Source organism: Mauremys reevesii, linkage group 2 (genome assembly GCF_016161935.1).
Source record: "Mauremys reevesii isolate NIE-2019 linkage group 2, ASM1616193v1, whole genome shotgun sequence".
Classification (NCBI taxonomy): domain Eukaryota; kingdom Metazoa; phylum Chordata; order Testudines; family Geoemydidae; genus Mauremys; species Mauremys reevesii.
In genome coordinates this window covers 18,901,419-18,925,066 of record NC_052624.1, presented here as the reverse complement: position 1 = coordinate 18,925,066, position 23,648 = coordinate 18,901,419, and the positions used below count along the sequence as shown (strand labels likewise).

Genomic DNA, 23,648 nt, shown 5'->3' with positions numbered 1-23,648 from the left:
TAAAATCATGATGGGTGTGGAGAAAGTAAATAAAGAAATGTTATTTACTCCTTCTCATAACACAAGAACTTGGGGGGTCACCAAATGAAATTAATAGGCAGCAGGTTACAAACCAGAAACTGGGAATTGGCAACAGGGGATGGATCACTTGATGTTTCCCTCTGAAACACCTGGCATTGGCCACTGTTGGAAGATAGGATACTGGACTAGGTGGACCTTTAGTCTGACCCAGTATGGCCGCTCTTATGTTCTTAGGAAATCTCTGTGGAGTTATCGACTGCAAAGTGAAACCTAGTGAGATGGTAGCACTGTAATGCAAACCTCTTGTGGCAAAGACTGTGGTAGAGTGTTGGACAAGGAGGGAGCTAAGCTCAAAAGAAAGAAGATTAAAGTACAGAAAATTAAGAGGAAGCATGACAGAGAAGTTTGTGCTAGCAGTACAGGATAAGTATCCAGAAATAGATTTAGCATTTTAGCTGAAGAGGAATGGAACCACCTCAAAAGAACATGGATTGCGGCAGTGGAAGAGGCTTGTGGATGATGCAGATGAGGAAAACCAAGGAGAAAGAGGAGTGGTGGTGGATTGAAGAAATGCAAGTAACAATCTGAAATAAGAAAATGGTCCATAGAGAAAAAGCAATGAAGCAACTGAGTGTAAATGAAAACAAATACAAAGAAGCAAAGTGAGCTTCCAAGTAGGCAGTGAAGAAGGCCAAAAACAATGCCCTAGACCAGTGGTTCTCAAACTAGGGCTGCCGCTTGTTTAGGGAAAGCCCCGGGCAGGCCAGGCTGGTTTGTTTACCTGCCGCGTCCACAGGTTCAGCCGATCGCGGCTCCCACTGGCCACGATTCACCACTCCAGGCCAATGGGGGCTGTGGGAAGCAGCATGGGCCAAGGGACATACTGGCCGCCCTTCCTGCAGCCCCCATTAGCCTGGAGCGGCGAACCACGGCCAGTGGGAGCCGCAATTGGCCGAACCTGCGGACGCGGCAGGTAAATAAACTGGCCCAGCCCGCTAGGGGCTTTCCCTGAACAAGAGGCAGCCCTAGTTTGAGAACCACTGCCCTAGACAATTTGTATCCTGAGCTTGTAAATGATCCTCAGCTGGCTGGCAAAAAGCTATAGCATTACAAAAATGAGCTGCAATGGAAGGAGGATGATATTGTAGTGCCATTTGTAAATGATGTTTGGAGAGACTTCTAGTAACACCCAAACACGTGAAAGAAAGTTGGAAACAAAACTTTGAGAGTATATTAAATGAGGTGAACCGTTTTAGGACAGAATTGCCAATCTGTGATCCTAATGTGATTCCTGAAAAAGCAGTCCAGGAAATTAAGAACAGTTAGGTATCGGGACCTGATGAAGTGACCGCAAACCGGGTGAAAGTCTTGGGCAAGAGAGGCATAACGTGGAGGAGCAAAATGGTTAAAGTGAACGTGGAAATTATTGAATGATAAAGCTACTGTTGTATGGAATGAAGATACTGGAATGTATTCTGGATACTAGGACTAGGAGAATGGTGGAACCCCTTTTTGAAACAAAAACAGTTCAGCTTTAGGAAAAGATGAGGAACCACAGATGCCATGTTTGTAATTTGTAATTTGGCAAGGGATAGAGAAGTAGCTTGAGAACCAACAAGCTGATAGTATAGAACAGTGATGTGCCCATAGCGCTGTATGGTGCAGAACCATGGACGATAAAGAGACAGCACGTTCAATGCCTACAGGTGTTGGAAATTAGATGTTTTTGCACCACAATAGGAGTTACACAAAGAAACAAATTTTGAAATGAAAGTATTAGGATGGAAGTCCAAGAGGCTGATGTGGCTGACTAAATCTGGAAAGTGAGTTTGGACACATGCAGAGGATGAACAAAGAGGACCTGGTGAAAACAGCATGGTAGGAAGGAGAGGCTGAGGAAGGAATGGATGGATTGAATCAAAGAAGATTGTAAGCAGGCCTTGGACAGAAGAAGATGGTGGATGCTTGCACGATGACATAACCCCAGGGGATGGGATAAGGGGAAGAGGAAGAATTCAAAATATCTCATGATAGCATTCTCTTTGGCTCTCTTGTTTATCATTTGTTTATGACTTTTAAAATAATTTTTTAAAACTAAGGAAATTCCTAAAGAAAAAAATGTATTAAAATGGATTTAAAATTGAGAATATGTATCAGTAACTTAAGAAAACATTACAGGGATATTGTAATTATCCCAAAGCCAAGCATTGCAAATCCAGGAACTTCAGAGTTAAGGTCAGACTTAAAAGAAATTCAAACATAGTAAGAAATTAAAAGGCATGTAAGACCCCAGACCAACTCCCGATTAGGTTCCTAAATTTATATTTAGGCACTTAAATAAGTGATGGTTTTCAAATGTGCTAAGCACTCAGCAGCTCCCATTGAAGTTGGGGCATTTGAAAGTCATGCTATTGATTTTGGAGGCTAACTTTAGGCACCATTTAAAATAAAACCATTTTGGCCATACTGCAAATTAGGTAACATAGTGTTTGTATGTATTACTAAAATTTCCCTTGAGTGTTGCCAGCTAAGGAGGCTTGGGAAGTTTTCTGAAAATATAACACTGAAGGAAGTAAAGATTGAAATGGCTCTCAGCCAGCTGGTGCCAGAACATTTCAAGATTCTTCATTGGTCACTGCTGCCTGTCAATCCTGTTTGGAAAGGAAATATCCATCAATTCCAGACTAGTGGAGTTGTGATGCAAAAGATAACTTACAAGTTACAAGTAAAATAACTTTATTTACTTCAAAAAGTTCTGTTTAAATGCCTTCTATTTAAATCTACAATAATTATCAGAATATCTTCTGATTAATCTATGATTTTCTCAGGCTTGCAATTTTGATATCATGCCCAGGAAGTGTAAGGTTTTTTGTCAGTTGGAAATGAAATGTGTAACATTTTTAATCTACAGTAGAAGCTCAGCGTTACGAACACCTCGGGAATGGAGGTTGGGTGTAACTCTGAAATGTTCGTAACTCTGAACAAAACTTTATGGTTCTTTCAAAAGTTTACAGCTGAACATTGACCTAATACAGCTTTGAAACTTTACTATGCAGAAGAAAAATGCTGCTTTTAACCATCTTAATTTAAGTGGAACAAGCACAGAAACAGTTTCCTTACCTTGTCAAATCTTTTTTTAAAACTTTCCCTTAGTTTTAGTAGTTTATGTTTAACACAGCACTGTACTAGGTTTGCTTTTTGTGTGTGTGTGTCTCAGCTGATGCCTGATTGAGTACTTCGGGTTCCAAATGAGGTGTGTGGTTCACCAGTCAGTTCATAACTCTGGTGTTTGTAACTCTGAGGTTCTACTTATGTTTCAAACCAGAGGTACTCAGCTCACGGGTCTTTATAGCTCTGAACGGGGGTCTCTTCTGATGCCTGTGTCAATTGTTGGGCAATGTATCTGACGTTAACGTGGCAGTTACTTTGGGGAGGAGAAATGGCAATTGGGAAAAAAAAACATCAGAGACACACTCAGGCAGAGGGACTAAACCCATATTTGCACAGGTATATCTGCTTTGATGTTGAAGCTTTCAGAAAGTTACTCTACTGGAGATATTCTATACATGCTTCTTCATAATAAGCTTGTCATATTCATTGTGTATTTGAAAGGTTTAATTATTTATGATTGTTCAATATCAAAGTCTCGTTAGCTGTTATGGGTTGAGTGTCACTGTTACAACCATCTCACTGAGCATTGGATGTATTCTGTTACTGTATGTTTGTGCATCTATAGTTGGCCAGATTTTCAAAGTTAGACATGCACAGTTCCCGGCGTAGATTTCCACATTCTCGCACATGCACAAGTACTTGATGTCCAGGCAGTTGTGTGCTTCACTTTGAAAACGTGGACTTACCTGTATGCTGTTATTTTATATGTCCTGTTTAAACTTGCCATTTTGCCTTCAATAAATAAAAGTATTTTTAGTATTTGTAGAATTACCTATACTTATTATAGAAAATACCCAAGAATACCCCAACTAGTGTAGTAAAGTTATTTAGCTATATCTAAGGCATTCTCAAAGACAGTTGGCAAGCTCTTAAGGTAGATCACTTCAGAAAATATGCATGTGCTTTCAATGTTTAGAATAACTGTCTTTAGAAACACCCTATAAGACACAGCCCATCAACCGCTTTTGCAATTATATTTACTAGCTTCATGCACTTAACGAAAAGCAGTTGATTTTTGTGGCTTTTGTCATATTAACCAAATTTAAGAAATATCTTAGTCATACCTTTCCTCTTCAGTTAAACTAGCGATGTCAAACTATAGATCAGTTACTACTGTTGATTCTTTTACCTGATGTTGTTGGTCTCTATCTATTTGTTATTCATAACGTACATTTCAGTGTTTAGCTAAAATCAACTGCGTTTCTGCTTTCTTCAGAATGTGGGTTAATTCTTTTGGAGAAATGTGGGTAGTCCCAAAAGACTGTCATAAGAACATGACCTTTGGTACCTGTCAGTGTAGTAAAGAGGCAGTCTTTCCTGACAGCTGTGGTGATAATCCTCTTTGTTTCTGTTAAGTGATAGCTGATAAGTCTGTATAGAAGTAGCTTGTAATGTTTATTTATCAACAGATCCCATTTCTCCACATGGCTAAATTAGTTGGCGGAAACTCATGGGGAAGGCAAGTTTAACTCAGAATGTTTATATTTAAATGAAAGTTTGTAGTTTCTCTAATTTGATTTGCTTTATAGATGTAGGTAGCATTATTGTAGGCTAGGAAACAGGCCTAAAACTTGATAGTAGTGCTTAATTATTTTTTTTTAAAGGGCAGAATCCATACTGAAACATAAGAATTTCTAAAATATCTTTTGCGAAAAGGAAAGCTGGAAGGACTGTCAGCTTCAACATGTGCTTGTGTTCAGCTGAGTGACGTGAGGAAGTGCAGTACGTTAATTGCTTGCAACCGTGTTTTTTGGACAGCGAAGTCCCAATCTTGAGCTGTGCTGACGCTCACTCGGCGTAGCTGAGCAGCAGGGTATAAAGGTGCCTTTAAGCCCACCTCTGCACTTCCTGACCATCTATTGGACAGTTGGCTGCTCTGTAATTTAGAGCTGTCCTGAACCTTCTCTAAACTAGGCCATCTTGTCACAGTCCCCTAGAAACTGTTATGTTGGCCAGGGATCACTAGGGGAAGCCTCAGCCACACATTTAGGGCAGTTTTCAGGCCCTATAGTGCTGCCTGAGTGATTCAAAGGAGCCTTAGTATTGTGGCAGACCCAGGTCAGTGGGGTACAGGAGTCTGGTAGAGGGCAAATATACTGGTCACTGGATGAGTAGTTTTCTGTTCCCTGAGTAACCAGAGCAGGGGCTGCACTAGAGTAATTAGAACCTGCTAGAACCAATTCAGGCAGCCAGGCTGATTAGATCACCTGCAGCCAGTCAAGGCAGGCTAATCAGGGCACCTGGGTTTAAAAAGGAGCTCACTCCAGTTTGTGGTGGGCGTGTGAGGAGCTGGGAGCAAGAGGCGCAAGGAGCTGAGAGAGAGGGTGTGCTGCTGGAGGACTGAGGAGTACAAGCGTTATCAGACACCAGGAGGAAGGTCCTGTGGTGAGGATAAAGAAGGTGTTTGGAGGAGGCCATGGGGAAGTAGCCCAGGGAGGTGTAGCTGTCATGCAGCTGTTACAGGAGGCACTATAGACAGCTGCAATCCACAGGGCCCTGGGCTGGAACCCGGAGTAGAGGGTGGGCCCGGGTTCCCCCCAAACCTCCCAACTCCTGATCAGACACAGGAGGAGTTGACCCGGACTGTGGGTTCCACCAGAGGGGAAGATCTCTGAGGTGAGCAAATCTGCCAATAAGCGCAGGACCCACCAAGGTAGAGGAGGAGCTTTGTCACAGTATGAACCAGGAACTGGCCCTATAATTCTTTGATTTCCATAGAATTCTGTTATGGGGGACATGTACTTATATCTGTCAGTACCCATACATGAAATGTGGCTCATGCAGATGATTTGAGGTCTGGTCAGCATGTTGCCATGTGCACACAGAGGAGGGCTCATAGCAGCTAGCAGATAAGTGTGCATTACTCACAGTTCTACTCAGAAAGATGACTGTGTAAAAAAGACACCTTCGTACTCAGCTGAGCTTGCATGTATTGAGAGAGCTGATTCTCAGCAGCACGCTTGGCTGGGTTTGAAGGGTGCCCATCTCATCTCAGTGCTTGGTCTTAAAGCATCTTCTGGGATCCACATTGCTGAAGAATACAATTCAAGACTGTGTATCACTATAGAAAATCCTTCAAAAAATAGGCCTAATTACTGGCATGATTACCTCTCGCTTTTCCTAGCAGTAAAATTCAGCTGGGCCATGTTAGCTGTTAATCCATCATTCACAAAGTCCCAAGACTTTCTTTAGCAAGGGTCCTTAGTTGCCCTTTACTGAGGCATTCGCCCAGCAGTTCCAAGCTGAGAAGCTAAAGTAACAGCGTGCTAGACTGAAGAACGTAGACAGCAAGGCCCTAATTCAGCAAAACACTTCAGTACCTGCTTAAATCCCACTGAAGTCAATGGGTCCACTCACATACTTCAGTTTCAGCCCATGCTGTGCTGTTTTGCTGAATCAGAGTCTAAATTGTCATCAGTCAGGAGAGGTATAACAAGAGAATTAGAGCTGTTTTAATGTCTCCTCCTCTTCTGGCTGTAGATGTTATGTGTTTTTATACAGCTACAATAATTTTGAACTCCTGCTGCCTTTCCTCTACCCATGAAGGATGCATACAGAAATCGTGGTCTGGACTTTGTGTGTAATCATTCTAGTTGTAAGAGTAGTGCTGCAGAGGATGCTCTTTGCTCCAGAGATTCACAGGAGACTAACTGTGGCAAGCTCTGGCTCTCGTGTTGTTTAGGTAGGGTGTCTTTCTTCAGTAAGGAAAGTGTATTGCTGGGGAAATAGAATCCATTAGATTGCAACCCTGTGCAGCTTGGAATAGATAAGAGAGCCCCTTGCCAGGTGACACTGGGAGTGCATCCGTTCTCCCTGCTTCCTCCCCAGCCTGTTCCGTCCAGTCACCTGAAGCAAGTTTTCAGCCATCCAAAAGTACATTCAATGGCAGAGTGCCCCACGGTGTGCCGCCTTCTACCTCTCCTGAGCTGAGCGAGCCTAGCTGGATAGATGAATGGGGTCATGAGCCAAGTCTCCTGCAGTTAACCATTATTTCCTGTGAATAAAGAATGGTTAAGGTTGAGTAGAATGTCAGCAAACCTTTCATCCCCGCTCCTTTCAGCTGTCTGTGTTCTTACCCACAAGCCATACAAAGTGTTCTGGCTTGTTTGTCAGATATGTGGCCAGCTGGCCCCTTTGCATAATGAGTGTGCTTTAGGAGGACTTGGTGTATTTGGCTCCACATCTGTGGAGACAATTCCTGATGTGGTATAGTTGACCATTCATTTCCACATTTTTCACAAGGAGTCGCAAGTGGCACTTGTGTACGTTCCACACTCCCAGCATCAGCCATGTGGGAGAAGGCTGCTCTTACTGACCCTCTGTGATGGAAGGAGTGTTGCAGAGATGAGTTTACTCGTAATGCTCACTTACTTCCTGGACACAAACATGGCAGATGTCCATGGTAATTCCAACAACCAGCATCTTTAACTTAAAAATGACTGGTTCCAGGGAGAGATTTTAGGCGGTTAATGTTCAGTCCTTGGTCATATTCCTAAAAATCACCACATTAGTTTAGGCCGTTCTAGTGACCTTCTGAAATTATTCTGTAACAAGGAAATTGAAAGGTGGCAATATCTTGAAAGAATCCAGGAAAGAATGAACATTTGCATGGTGCTGGGGATCTGATTCACCTAGGCCTTGTCTGCATTCAGAGTTACATCACTTTTACTAAGAGTGTGATTTTTAAACCATTTTGGTTAAGTCAGTGCAAAACACAATGTGGACACTCTTAATCTGGTTTCAAACCTACGGTATCAATTTATCTTAATTTGGTAAGGAATTGATAAACTAAATTGATATACATCTGGTTAAAATTGAATTGAGTGTCCTCACTGTGTTTTACATCAGTTTAACTAAAACCAGCTTAAAAAACAATTTAAAGGGGGCAACTTTGAATATAGACAATGCCTAATTTTCAATGTTATGCCAGTGTAACTCCATTGACTTCAATGGAATTACTCCTGATTGATATGAGAGGAGAATCAAAGGGCCTGTATTTCTGGAGAGAGAATATGGGGGAGGGATAGTTGTTGTTTCTTGAGCTTCTAGGGAGGAAATTGCGGAAGCATATAAACTTTCAGCTGATTAGAAAACTTTATTCACTGTCATGTATAAACCCAGTGGAAATTTCCTGGGATTTCCCTTTATTTACATAGTTTCCTGTGCTGGAGTCATGAATCCATTGTCTGTACAGATGCTGTTGCTTTAAAATCATTCCATTAATAGAAGATCAAAAACAGACACTTCCCCACTTTTGACGTCTTGCTCTTTTATTCAGAAGGTTGGGCACCATCATCCCTCTGCACCCAAATGTGCATGGAAGCGGAATAGTTATTTGGAAAATCCGTTACACAATTTACAAAGTACTAACTCCGGGGAGAGAAAATCTTAGTGGTTACTCAGAGAGGGGAGCACATTTGGACTCAGCAGAGTTTGAGGGGGATACACAGGAAATCCTGGTACTAATTCCATGGATCTCAGGGTATTCCTGTACAAGGCTGGCCCTTTGCAGGGGTGGCTTCAGGCACCAGCACGCCAAGCGCATGCCTGGGGCGGCAAGCCAAGGGGGGCGCTCTGCCGGTCGCTGCCAGGGCGGCAGGCAGGTTGCCTTCGGCGGCATGCTTGCAGAGGGTCCACTGGTCCCGCGGCTTCAGCGGATCTCCCACAGGTGTGCCGCCAAATCCGCGGGACCGGGGACCTCCGGCAGGCAAGCCCCCGAAGGCAGCCTGCCTGCCATGCTTGGGGCAGCAAAATACCTAGAGCCGCCCCTGGTTCTTTGGCTCCCTCCTATTACTAGCAGCACAGCTCAATCAGAATAATTAGTGACCTGATTGTGACTGTATAGTTACATCATCTGCATGGATAGAAGCCATATACAGAACCCAAATTAGTGCAGTTATATCTTCCCCAGTTTGCCAAGGAAATGAACAGTCCTCAGTCTCTGCCTTCAGACAGACACACCCAAAATCATTTGCAGTCTCAACCATGTGGTGTTCATCAGAGGGGCTTTTATAGTCTCAGGGGAGGTGAGAGAGGAGAATGAATGGCCACATGGTCTCCTCTTCACCTGCTTCCTAGGCATATTTGGGTGGGTTAGATTCCCTCTGTGCTGTGCAGTGGAAGGGATACCCTTTGCTGGTAGTTGCTGAACACCTTGCATTCAGCTAACAGAATGATTTAATTTATACAAAGCAGACTCATCCTGGGCTTGTTCTGTAAGGGGCTTATCAGCGACTAGTAGAAATATTGAATAGGTGACATCCCCCTCTGACACTTAAGGAACACTAATGCTTAGGAGGATGTACCTGCTTTCTGAAGGCTGTGCTAGGGCAGCTCAACATTCTTTTAGAGAAGGTGTTAAATTTTAAGGCGAAAATGAAAGTGGGAGCGTAAATAAAGTTTGTGTTTTGATAGGATGGTTTGTTTGGGTTGCTTGGTTGTTACTTCGAGCGCAGTGGGCAGTGTCTGGATGCCCATTAGAGATGTTAGCAACCGGTTAATGGTTTAGAGCAAAACTTAGGAAAATGGGTATTCGAGCAAACTGTATTTCAGCAGAAGAAGAGGCGTGTATGAGATGATCCTTTTTCTATAGTGACGAGGGCTTCATATTATTCCGAATAACAAACACTTGCCCCTGCAGGTTTTTAAGGGACTAGATTAAAGAAGCGTTAATTAACTGCAATTATAGGCTTATGTTTATATCAGCTATATACGTGGGTCTGATAGGTTTATCATGCCATCTGCACAATGTTGCCTTTTCAAAAAAAAGTTACTTTTTTTTTTTGGTATTTCAGACCTTTTTCCTTTTAGGAAGACACAGACCAGTAAAACTAAGCCTATTCCAGAAGAAACAGAGTCCAGATGATGAATGAGTAGGTTAATCATATTTTGAAGTCCTCTTTCACTTCTGTCCGTGAATTGAAGTGGCAGTGTACTCATTGGGAGAATATTTCTTTTTGTATGGGTGGAGCTTCAGCTGCCATTATGCTTCTGCTTTTTCTTACTGGGTTGCTAGTGACCATTTTTAAATGTTTAAAAAGAACCCAAACCCACACTCCTCTTTGGATACCATAGGAGAGTGAAATATATTACTATGCTTATGATGTTCAGTTATGGTTAGGAGTTGAGCAATACTTTTTTCTGGCACTAGTTAAAGTTTGAATAGCCTGCATTAGACCAAAGATTACACATATTTTGAATTCTGGCATTAACTAAACCAGTTTAATATTTGGAGCTGGCCGTAAATGAAAAGGAATGCAACTGTTGAGTTTGTGACTTGCTGTGGAATACTCTAGTGTGAATTTCTTCCTTTGTCAGAAAGTTCTTAATTCCAGATATTAAAATGCTGGAGAATCTTACCGAAAGTGAAGTTACGCTGATTAGTTACACTACAAAAGCTAATGTATGTACATCTGCTTGGATCACGTCTTTAATAGTAATAATAATGGCTAACTTTGCTCATGGAACACTTCACTTAAAGTGTATCTATGCAAACACAATTGGCATCACAGCTGAGAGCTGCTTTTTATTTTTAAGTAAACAATATTCCAGTTGTCTGATTAACAGAATGACTCGCTCCCATATTACAAGAATTTCACCTCTTTCCTTAATAACATGAACTCTCCTGCTTTTAAAGTAGATTTTGTTATGAATGGATACTGGAAAGGTAAATTCTTAAAAGTTTCTTTTAAATGTTCTGCTACACAGTGCAGTTTCTTTTATTGATTAAGCCCAGATGGTCTGCTCATGTAGCAAACAGATATTTTTACAAACCTTTATTATGCCTCATTAGAATTCACTCCTTTAGATGATTTCTAATTGTATTGTCTAATAAAACTAAACCTTAGAAGCTATTTGCATATTATATGAAGAAATCTCATACAACAAACTCACAGTGGATTCAATTAACATAATAGCTAATTATATATCCCATCAGCCTTTAGAGTAGCTCAGCATTCATGTTTCTCCTGTTTTAGCCTAGAGCAAAGGAGGTTTGAATTTTCACTTCTAAATATTGACTTTTAACTAATATCAAAAATGATTTGAACACTTTGTGGATGAAAAGATAGTGATTAAACTACATGAAACATTTTAAAATACGTGTTTAAAAATTATTTGAAACAATTTCCAATAAAATATAAAGCTTTGCATATGACCAGTTCTGGCTCTCTGTTTTTTTAAAATATAACCAAATATGTACTGTTTTATTGAAAAACACTTGATTGTTTTTGAAAATGCATATATACTGCAGTTACATTTTTATATCTCTTATCACACACCATAATGCAATTGTATTCTTGTTGTGGCTGGTTGTGGTATCTATCAAGCAAGAAATTTACGGTGAGATTAACAGAGACATAGTAATGAACTGGCATATGAACATCCTGTAACTGACTGTTACTAAGGTATTGCCATAGTAGTCTGTAATTAATTCTCTAGCTGTCTTTTGAAATTGGCTGAAATATTCTGGAAAACAAAAATAAACAGCAAAAATTTCAGTGAACTTTTAAAAAAAATTAAAGAGTATCTTTTATTCTTTTTAAACACTTCAAATAATATGAAGAATCAACAGATTAGGAAATAATTACCAAAAAAATCAAACATTTAGAATGATCAGAGGCTGTGATTTATCTGAAAAATTAAAATAATTCATGCATTGTATCATCATTATGCACATCAAATCTAGTGACTAATTTGCTGGGTATCATGTTTATATTTTTACAAAAAATAGCAGATAAAGTTTGGTGCAGGGTAAAATGGCTTTGTCCCATTACAATGATGGCTGTCTTTTCATTCATATTTTAATGAGGTTAGTATCTCTGAGACAGCTTTTTCGGGGAGGAGGCCCATGTCTCCGGTACGATTACAATAGGAGTTGCTTTATTGACAAGTACTATTCAAAATCTTCACAGTATAGAAAGAAAGGCTTTAGTTTTCTGCCACTTGTCCAAATACTTATTGCTCTTATTATTAAAACACTTTTTAGAAGAACACTCAACTTTTGGGGGTCAGGTATAACTCTGAGTATATTTCAACAAAATCTTTTATATTCTTTTAAATTCAAGTTGTACTTGGTTTTAATAAAAGCTCACTATCCAAAAAGCTAATAAGTAGACCCCAGAAATGAACAGATACATACATCTATCATGTGTAAGGGTTTCCCATATATTTGCACACTCCATTCAATATAGTTTACAGGGGCTGAGAGTCTGATTCCAGACAAACTAATAGTTATGTGGAAAAAATAAAGTTATTCGGAGGTCATATGTTAAGTATAATTTTTATTAACTTGACAAGAAAAAATCAGATGTAACCATTTTAAAGCAAAGTTCTTATAATTATGATTTTATTAATCTACTTCACGAATATGCTACTCCTAAAATTATTTTCCTAAATATAATAAGACAACATACTGAAATACAAAGAGAGGTTAAGAAAATGCAGTTCATATGTTGGCTTCTGAGAACATTATTGGAAATATAATAGGTGGTGGAAATGAGAGCAAAAATGGTGTATAAATATAAGAATAAACAGGTTGCAAAAATTCATTTCATAAGTGTTAACCCCTGTATATAAAGTATCTAGAGAATTTGATCTGTAGCTGCTGTTACATGCATTGTGAAGTTTGATTTTCGTTCAGTATATTTCAGAAGCATTTTTTAATGCATAGGTGGTTTGTTTTCAGCATATAGTAATAGTCTCATTCTCTATGTTCTTATACAGTACTTGCCACTCACGATGCATACTCTTGCTAAGCCACTGTTAGCTTTTGTGATTGGATCGGGAGTTACTGACAGGAAGGGAATGGGGAAGAGTGTTAGTATGTGAGTGAATTCTTGAACAACAGTTGGACTATAAATAGATCTCTTTTTCAGAACTTAAAATACAGTCTTGCTTGTATTAGGACAACACGGCAGATCTCTTTTTATCTGCAAATAAATATAGTTAGTATATCCATTAAAAATCCCCCCCTGCTAGTGAGCTGGTTTGATTTATTGTCCTGCAAGTAGGTTTAGAGGTGTGTGTGTGTGTTGTATAGTAATAGCTTATTGTTACTGAAAGCCCATTGGGTCAGATACATCTTTGGTATAACCTCATTGACCTTAGTGGAAGTTACACCGGAAGAGCATTTGGTCTATTATGTCAAATCTTTTGTCTTTTGCAAGAGGATTTGTAAAAGTTCTATTTTATTTGCAAATTCATGTTTTCTTTTTTGCATATTATTTGGAAGAGGCAGTCAGACGTATCCATGTGCCATGTTGTCTTGTTGTCCTCAACTTCTAATAGGTGCGGGAAAAACCACTTGAGATTGGAATTCATAATTCAAATAGTCTTTCAGGAACCATGTTTTGCTGCCATTAGCTTTCCTTGCTTTATGATACACATTTGCCTTTTAAATGTTAATATTGAAATTAATAAAATAGTTTTCATAGCAAAATGCAACTAAACCCAACCTAACTGTAAAATAGGATACACATCTCTCTAAATGTAGATTATTTTAAACTAAAAACTGACTTTTAAAAAAAAAATACAGTGTTTTCCTCATGCCCTTTTTGCTTTTTCCAGGTTTCATAAAAAAGTAGATTCCACATCCAGAATGAGGTTGGGGGAGGAGGATTTCATAATAGGACCTAGTTTAAGAAGAAGAAAAACCTTTAGGCTTTAATTTTAATTCTCCTGCCTCTATTTATCTGATCTGTGGCCAGATGGTGGTGAAGCAAGGAAACCCTTTGTGTAAATGAAGCACACATGTGAAAGTGCTTCTGTAATGTAATCATTGAGACCGGAAGGGTTCATACTGTGTCTGAAAAGAGACAATAGAGACTGGATATATCAACATTGCAGAAATCGAGTTCATTTGTGATTCAGCCCCTTTGACTATGGTTGTCATGAAAACTTCCTACTTTGATCAGCAGAGGGTGGAGAGAAAAATCTTCTAAAGGTCCAAGGATGCAGCACTGTTGTTTACTGTGCACTTGGCTTCAGTTCACGCCCCCTTCCGGAAGAAGCAACAGAGATAGGAGCATCTTGCACCTTGACCTGTCTAGACGGGAGAGAAGTTTTTTGTCCCCGTTACCAAGGGCGAGGGGTGCTCTTTGACCCTGGGAGCACTAGCTGTTGAGACTCTCACTAAGTATGTAGGTAGTGTCTAAATGTTTCTGCTGAATTCTTGCTTAATTCTGAAGGAAAAGGAATGGACAAAGACATGGACCAGCTGTTCGAAAATAAAGCTGAAATAGTAGAACCTGGGAGAAGTTAAATTTTGTAAGCTATTATTTTCTTCACAAAACCCCTGGGAGGTATTAAACAGCTGCATCTGAGTTGACGAACAGCAACTAAGACAGACCAAGTGAAAGCAAAAGACTTTCTAGAACTCTACTTCAACTAAAGAAACAAAGTGACTTAAGAAATCTTTCATGGTTATGTCGATAAAATATCAACTGTAGTCTATGGTCTCTATTTATTTGCTGCATGGTATATGTCTTTTTGAATGACAATATGTTTACAAATTAAAATCTGATAACTGCATTCTAGAATTGGTTCAGTGTGAAGGGGATGTTTTATGCAAGAGTAAATGTTTTATTTTTCAGTGTCACCTTAGCTTTAGCTGACATTTTTAATTATGTATGTAATATAATATGGGTCAACAATTATGCAGATTAAGAGATATGCACTGATTCTTTTTCACTGTCTATGACACATCAGTCTATAGAGGTACAATCTCTTAAAGTTATTTTTGGTAATATGTATAATAAGAAAAGAAAATTCCATTTTCCTCCCCCACTAGGTTCCTTTAGCAAAGTCAGAGACCTACTTAACGGAAGTATTGGAAAATATATGTGATAGAATGAATGATTACCAACTGCAAGTGGATCCTCAAACCCAAAAAAGGACGTTCAAGAGATTTGCTCCTAGGAAAGATGAGAAAATCTATGCAGATTTAAAAAAATTCTATTTTTATTCTGATGCTTACAAACCTTTGAAATTTGCGGTAAGCTAACATAACAAATTGGTAACATTGTATGTTAAAGTATTACTAGTGTATACTCTTTACTGTCTGATAAATATAGCTTCAAGTACTAAATTCGTGCATATAGTAAATTGTTTTAATAATAACATATTCTTATATGCTCTGTATTTGCTTGTCACAGTATTGCATTAAGTGTTTTAAAATAATAATGTGGTTTATAATGTTATTTAGAAACAGATGGCATTTTAGTTGCAAGAATTACCCATGGATTATACTGTGTGTTCTCAGTTTACATGTTACAAATTTCCCAAACTGGAACAATTCAAATGATGTTTTACTTGGGGAATTTTTGTAAGTGATTAAATACAAATCAGTGTTACTAAGGAAGTATATTTGTTAATTTCTGTTCAGGAAATAGGGAGTTATTGTGTTGGGTAAAAATCCAAATTAATACTACTGTAATTTTAATATTTATAGTTGGATTAAAGAAGGAGGAGGGGTGTCATCTTTTCTTTAGGCCTTGTTGAATGGAGACAAATTTCTGTGAGCTAATCAAGAATGCTGGCCTAGGTTGAGTTAAACAAATGTGTAGGTGCCAGTTACATCATATAATTTTGTTTTGTTTATGCATTAAGTATCTTTCTAGTGTCAGGAAACACACAATATAGAAAAGAGTGTCTAGGGCAGTGATATGCTGCATATGATTCCACATGTATTCCAGTACACCACAAAAGCAATGTTGTGAGACTATTAAATCCATGAAATTAAGCCAGCGTGCACATTTAGTGACTTGCATTTTCACTGAGAAGTAAAGTTAATGGCTGAGTTTCAAAGATGTTGAGTGCTGTGAAATGTTGACTTAAAACAGCAAAAAAATCGTATTCTTGCAATGGCACATTCTAGAGCTAATTTTTCGAGAAATACAAGTGATTATTATTTTTTTTTTGGTAGTAGAGTTATGACTTCTTTATTTAAATCAGAGTTTTCCTTGGTGTATTTTTTTTTAATTGCAATCCATTTCATGGGGCTTCTACCCTTGTTTAATGATTAAACCATAGTCTGGGCTTTTGGGAAAGTACTTTCTGTCCTTCCTAATTTGTGCTCAGGATTGCCAAAAGATAACTCTAGATAATACAGCTCTTCAGAACAAAACGTCTCTTTAGACACACTCCACCAAGACTCTGCCTCAGCAGTAGTGTTGAACCCTGTTCAAAACATCAGAAATCCATTTTCTATAAGTGAAGTCAAATTACTGATAGTCTTTAAAATGTTTAAAAATTGAAAAGAGACCATTTGGTAGATTACTGTCAATTTTGTTATCTGTAGTGAAACCAAAGATGCATTAGTTTGATCAGGGAGCTTTATTTATCTGCATGTTGTGAATACTAGTGTAATAACATGAAATGGATTATTATTTAATTTAACTTTTGAGTGACTATTCCATGAATATAGTGACTGACATTGAAAGGTGTTCTTTCAAAAGCAAGTAAAATGTGATCTGTAAGTGATTTCTTATCCTAGTCAGTGTATTTTTAAAAAGACAGCCAGAGAGAGCGTATAGTTAAATCTTAAGGAATATTTTGAAAATTAACAGGCAATCATTTGTTTGTACAAAACAGGAAGTGCAAACCAAAATAAGGTTCCCCTTTCCACTGTATTACTTTACAGTTCTGGTTTAGCAATCTTGTTTATTTCATTGCTGGAGTGGTACTGTCTCTGTGTGTATGTGTATGTATATATAATATATATGTTCCTGTTTTATTCTTACAGTGTGAAAGTATTATAGAAGAGTATGAAGATGAAATTTTCTCACTTATCGCCCAGGAGGCAGACTATCTAGCTGACAAGCTGTGCAGTGAAAAATCAGGTACTGTGTCTGATGTAACATGTGCTCTCTCTACAGCATTTTTTTCTCCCTCCCCCCGCCCCGAAACCTAGTGTACTGCTTTGGGTGCAACAAGCCACTTTGCAGGAGAAGTGTAAGCTGAATAAGCAACAGCACGACGGAACTATTTTTAAAATGATTCTTTTAAAAGAAAGATTTTAACATCTGTTTTTAATTCTTTTGCACATTTGAACGTAGCATAATTTCAGCATTCCACATGTAATGAAGTGTGTTTTTCTCCTAGTGTTACACGGTCAGCACATTTTTACTCTGTGTATTTGTTTTGCCATCCCAAAGCAAGGAACGAAAATAACCTCTTGCAATAAAACCGAGGGCTGTGGGGGGGTGGGGACCCTTTTTTTAAGTTTAGTTGTTTATTGCTCATAGTTCATGTTACAAGCTAGAATTAACATGTAGCCATCAATTTGTGAACAGAACTCTTCATTGACATCAGCGAGGAGTTCTGCTTAAAACTTTAAAACTGCTGGCATGCTATAGATGTTTGTTAGAAAAAATGCATTTAAATACATTGGCATTCCTATGTCAAATATATTCCTCTCAAAAATGTAATGCCTCTTAGAACTTTGAAACTAGGGAAAAAATGCCGTGATAAATAACATTTAGTTTATTTATTACGAAAATTCATACATTATGCTATTTGTTGGTCATGTTTTCAATGTGATTTTATTTTATGTAATCATTTTTAAAACCAAGAAGCACATCACTGAATGCACTTAGTATCATAAAATTATAAATGTGGCAGGACCATCCTTTTTGGATGTGCTTTTTATACTGAAAAGTGATAGAATATGCATTGAAATATTGATCTTAGAATCAATGTTTGTAATATTAGTATGTGTTTAAAGGTTCAAAGTCTTTAATATGTAGCACATACAATAAAAGTACTAAAGTTGATTTGATGGAAGTTAATAGAAATAAGTATATAGAATTTGTTCGTTAGTGTATTTTAACATACGCTGAAAAAGTTCAATCTAGAGGGCGGGAAAAATCCATTATTATAAAGTTTAAAGTTCTTTTTATCAGCCATGCAGACAAATCATTTAAAAAATAGAACTTTCCAATACTGTTTACATTTAAAAAAAATAATTTATGCTATAGTTATCGAGCTATATTTGGTCTTAATAATCAGTAGATGAAGAGATTAGCACAAATAATTCTCAAAACACCTCAGCTCCTTCAAAATGCACAGCATTGTTTTTGCTGTTGTGCTTGTTAAAGAAAAAGGCAATTTAGAGGTAAAAATAAAGACCTCGAAAGGACAGTGTAGAAAAACAGTAATGAATATGCTTTTCGTAAACAAATAAGTTGGGTAGCTTTCTTCACCTTGCTGGCTGTTGTCACAATTGCCTGTAAACCTGGTGTAAAATAACTTGCTGTTTTGTACACCTTAGATAATAGGCCAAGTTGCACAGAAAATATTTACGCTTAAAACCAACCTATTGAAATATCTTTCTTCATTAACAAGATGCCCTAATTATTTTTTTTTTTTACAATCATTTTGTTGGGCTTAAACTCAAGTGTATGACCATATTTTCTGCACATATTCATTCAACGTTATAACTTTGATAAAACAATTCCCTAATTTACAGTGGAAAAGATTCTCATTGTTACATGTTAGTCTTACTCACATGAGCATCCCCGCTGAAGTAGGTGGCTGTTTACATGAGTAGGGAGAGCAGCGCTTGGAACTTGCGTGCCTGAGGAAATAGCAAAAATTCTTTGCAGAAGGGGAAAAAGTTTCGTACTCTTTCCTCTTGCCAGCAATTAGCACAGACAAATAAGGTGCCATTTAATAAGCAAAACAATGCAAATAGCTGCCATTGCAAATTCAAGAAGCTGCAAAAAAGCATAGTCACGCTAAAAAGAAAACCTCTCTAACACTGTGAAGAAATGCAGAGGGAAATAAATTAATCTGCCATTCTTTGTATGATCTGATTTTACAAGGAAATAAAGTCATTATGTTAAAGGAAAAAGATAATCGATAACTCATAAGAAGACTTTTTTTTTAAAAAGCCACTATGCACAATTTGTAAAATTAATTAATATAATAAGCCATGAAAAGGGATAAAAAGACATTTATTAAACACCAGTGAAATTCAGTGAAAGCAAGATGCCACAAATAATCTTGCGGCTAGCAGCTGGTTGACGAAAAGGGTGATACCTGAGTGGTAGGAAAATGTCTGTCTGAATTTTCCGTGGAATTTGGCATCAAACTCCTGAGAAAATGGAAATTGCAATTCTCTGAAAATCATTGTGTAAAGATGTGTGTCAAGTATAAAACCCTTATATGCAACTTACAAAGGCTGATAAGAATTAAAAGTGACTTTTGTAATATTTTGTCTATATTACAATGGTATACTTCATTCATATGTTAAATTAAAGCAATATTCTAGACTTCTGTTCTTACTGTCAACTTGGCGCTTTGCATCCATAGTTGTATGTGTGAATTCAAGATACCATTTTAAACATTGTGGGTGCAAAAATTATCATACCAGAGTGACCAACATGGACAAACTTTATATCAAGTTTTGCTATGGGCAAATAATTGATTTTACTGCTATGCGTTTAATCTTACAGGAAAATCAAAATAGTTGGTTTAACCTCTATAATGTTAATTTGTTAAAAGCAAAGGATTTGAATGTAACTTATGCTGGTAACCTATAATAAACGTCCTATCATCAGTATAATCAAATATAGCCCTTCTAATCCATGCTAAGGTAAAATATTAAAGGGCACAGTATCCTCTCAATGCATAAACATGATGCTAATAGGAGTCATGTGCACACTGAGAAGAAACTACTCACAAGACATGTTTAGTACTTCTTTTTTTAGTCACATCTCTATTCTAGATGTTATATACAGGTTCATAATACACTGGTGTTTCTTGTTTGATTAAAGAATGGAAAAACTTCAGTGAAGTGTTTTAGAAAGATCAAACTGTTTGATATTTGTAACCATAGATCAGTTTTCTGTCACACATATTCTTTGATCACACAAAAAAATCTCTATGCTACCCTTTCCATAGACAAGCGATCAAAAGTGCTGAGACATGCCTTTAGATATTCTACAATTTTTCACATGCCTAAGAGTCTAGGAGTTAGTTCTCAAACACATTACCCTTTTTTTTTTTCAAGCTACAAACAGGAAGGTCAATCAAATGATAACATGTTTGATAAATAAAGTCAGACTGATGTATCCTGAATTAAAAAGTGTTGTCCAAAAGTTTTCACTCCCCGCCCCCACCCACACATACACAATGATAATTGTGGAACACTGACATATCAGTGGTTTCTAATTCAGATTTTGTACTGAATTATGATAAAGTGCATTTAAACCAATGAGAAATAGGAAACCAGCCAACAGTAGATTATATTAATGTATAGTCTAGTTTCAGTTGTTTTGTCAGTGGAAAACAATACAAGCACTAGCAGTGAAAGCTATAATTAAACATATATATATATAACAGTGAGACTTCTATTACAATCCTCTTTTTACGTGCTCATAACACTGCAAAATTATTCTTTTTGGCTGAAATTTTCCATTATTGGTCTCATCCCAAAGGTGATTTTTAATTATTCATTTACTGATTATGAAATTTTGAGCAGATTCTATTCACCCATTTTTGAGTTATGCAAGGGAGGGAACCCTTTTCTACTTTAAAAATACTTTTTCTGCAGTTGTACTACTCAAACAGTTGTGTTTTGCAAGTTGATACTTTCTAGGTTGCTAGTTCTCACTGAGAACTAAACTCCAGGACAGTTTGCCAAAGCTAAAAAATATAAGTGATAAGCAATGAAAATACCTGTTTTGTGTATGTGTGGCATGTTACATTTCCACTAGGTTAAGTGTTATGATACTGTTTACTGGGTTATGAAATAAAGCACAGACATTGGTTATATGGATGTGATATTGTGTTGATATTTCACTGTGGAATTCCATAGTTTCACTTTTGTTTGTTTTGTTTGTTTTTGACCATGCAACAATGGAAATTCACAGTCAATACAGAGACTTGTGTTTTAGGCTCCTTTCCTGCCATGGAATCTGTTAGCACAGACTTCAGTAACACTTTACAGAGATAGAAGGGTACATGCTGGCAGATCTCGTTACAGAATTGGGGCCATAATCTCCTTTTACTTTTAAAAAAAAATTAATTCAAACCATATTTTAATGTAACCTTAAGGTTACAATTAAACACTCAGAAGTCAGGCAATACACACATTAAATTTCATATTAACCAGAACTCTTCACATTGCATAGTAGTGAAATTTTCTACCACAACTAATGTTGCTCAGTGTAACTTAAGGACATAATATGCCCAGTTCTACCCTCAGAGATCCACACGTAACTTCAGTCAACTTCAGCGAGTACGTGGAAATAGCTGGAGAACGGATTGAAACCCGTGTGTGCAATGTGTGTGGAAACCTTGGGCATTTCCTGAATTTGAAGTGTTTAAATATGTATTTCAGTAAAATATGCGTCTATGTTTTTGTGATGTGATAATTAAGGAATCTGTATTGCATAGCTCATAATGGGATAACAGTTGAATTAAAAGGAACACACAGATTATTTCATAGCATTTAAAACATTGTGCAAAGATGCCACCCCACATGCGTTTGCATGGATCTTATTCATACCATGTAACAGAAGTGTTGGCCTCTAAAATACTTTAACTTATCTGAAAACCAGGGGGCAAAGCCTGGTAGTTTTACAGTACTTTGTAAAAAGCCTGGTTGCTCTGTGTTAAAGAGGGATGGATCATCGGTATCCAGGAAAAATACAGGCTTGGTATCAAAGCCTCAGTATTATCCTTCAGACACCCACTTGTCACTGGTTTATTGTCATTTATTCAAAAGTTTTGTGCTTTTAACAAAATGTAACTGTTTAAAACATTTATAACGATATGTAACTCTTTTTCCTCTCAGGTCTTTGTGAAGAATCTGCTACTCACACTGAGCTATAGCGTCGATAAACTATGAATTTTACAGAGTCAAGTAAGATGACAACCACAAAACAATCTTCCCGTGTAATCAAATAGTGATTCTCTGCCTTTTTTGCCCCTGTAATATCTTTTGTTTTTTACATTTATATTTTTACATGTGCGTAAGTTTCTCTTTGTTTATTTTCTTTTATGTTTTCATATTAAAATATTGAAACTGAAGTTTGCTTGGTTTTGGCAAGGATCTTAGGTTTAACATGTAATTAATTATTGACCATTTCTATAGGTAAAACAATTAACGTCTCAAGATATTCATGCCAGGTGTGTTAATTTTGACAAAACCAATATCTGATTGTAAAAAAAAAAAGTACTATTTGAGTGTGAAAATTATGGCTCTTGTTTAACTGAAGCAAATACCTAATACAATTTAAGTAAACCTATTACTGTTCTTGTGCATTTGTCCTTTGTTATAGCAAATGGTTGATTCCAATGTACTTCCAAATATACATGAGCAAATTTCACTACAAAATAGTTTTGAGTACTTGTTAGCTTTATATTCTCTCTATGGATGAAAGTGAGAATCTTTACAAATATTTATGCTTTCCCTTATAAATTATATAAGCTAATGAAACACACATGATTTCTTTAAAACAAGCCATTCCCTTAAAATTTCCAACCCTAAGTTTCAGAACTTTATGTACAATGAAAAGTTGAACAAACATTGAAATATTTAATCTGGTGGCAAAGCACTACTGATGCACGCTGTAAGTGTTCAGAAAGTCTGCAATCAAAAGATATTAAAATGTGATCTTATTTAACTAATAATTACTGTAATGGCATTCAGATTTTAAACCAGCTTTTCGAATGGAGAAACATGAAAGTACCCTTAATATACTCCATACAGGTAAAATGCATCTAGTAATTTGTTTTTAGTGCAAGGTATTTACTAACTAACACAAAATATTTCTTTATATTTCTCAATATTTTATCATAAAATTGTCTAGTCCAGTAGCTGTGGGATATATTAATAATCTAGCTATCAAAATCTTTGTTCACTTTCTGAAAAATTCTGCTTAAAGTTATTTGTCTTTGATTATTAAAAATACATGAGCGCATTGTGCAGTCGTTCCACACACAGAACACCAATGGTTGTAAATTGGAGTTTAGTGTGTAGAATATTCCCAATAGGACGCTGTATGAGAATATTTGGTTAGGTCTCAAATATCCTGTGAAAATATTATATTGAAAGACTGAACAACTTAGTTGTGTTTTTGAGATTACCAGGATAGCTCATCCAAAACATTATGAAGGTTCAGTGGAATGTTCAGAGGAAAAAGAGATTGTTTTAACCTAAAAAGAGTTCTTAAAAATTTATGTCACTATAGTTGCAGTTTGACTACCATCTAAGGTATATAAACTGGCATGCAGTATTATGCAAACAAATCATGCATAGTGACTGAAAGAAAGTATTAGTATCTGTGAAAGTTTCTTTCTTAAGCTTATTTACAAATATTGAAATTTACAAAATGGAGTATTTATAAAGCCAGGCACAAATCCTCAAATGGTGTAAATTGGCATAACTCCACTGCAGCCAATAGAGCTATGGTGATTTACACCAGCTGAGGATCTGGCCCCATACAGTT

The 23,648-nt window shown here is 37.2% G+C and overlaps 1 protein-coding gene across 8 annotated transcripts in view; it reads left to right on the top strand.

Annotated features, from left to right (window-relative positions):
• Window positions 1-22,372, top strand: part of CNPY1 (canopy FGF signaling regulator 1) — an 84,290-nt gene extending 61,918 nt beyond the window's left edge. For all 8 annotated transcript variants that reach the window (XM_039526050.1, XM_039526047.1, XM_039526051.1 and 5 more), the window contains 3 exons: window positions 14,981-15,184; window positions 16,934-17,030; window positions 21,992-22,372. In XM_039526050.1, the coding sequence (XP_039381984.1) occupies window positions 14,981-15,184; window positions 16,934-17,030; window positions 21,992-22,029 (339 nt within the window). In that variant the 3' untranslated portion in view covers window positions 22,030-22,372. The remainder of the gene's footprint in view (window positions 1-14,980; window positions 15,185-16,933; window positions 17,031-21,991) is intronic.
• The last annotated feature ends 1,276 nt before the right edge of the window (window positions 22,373-23,648 follow it).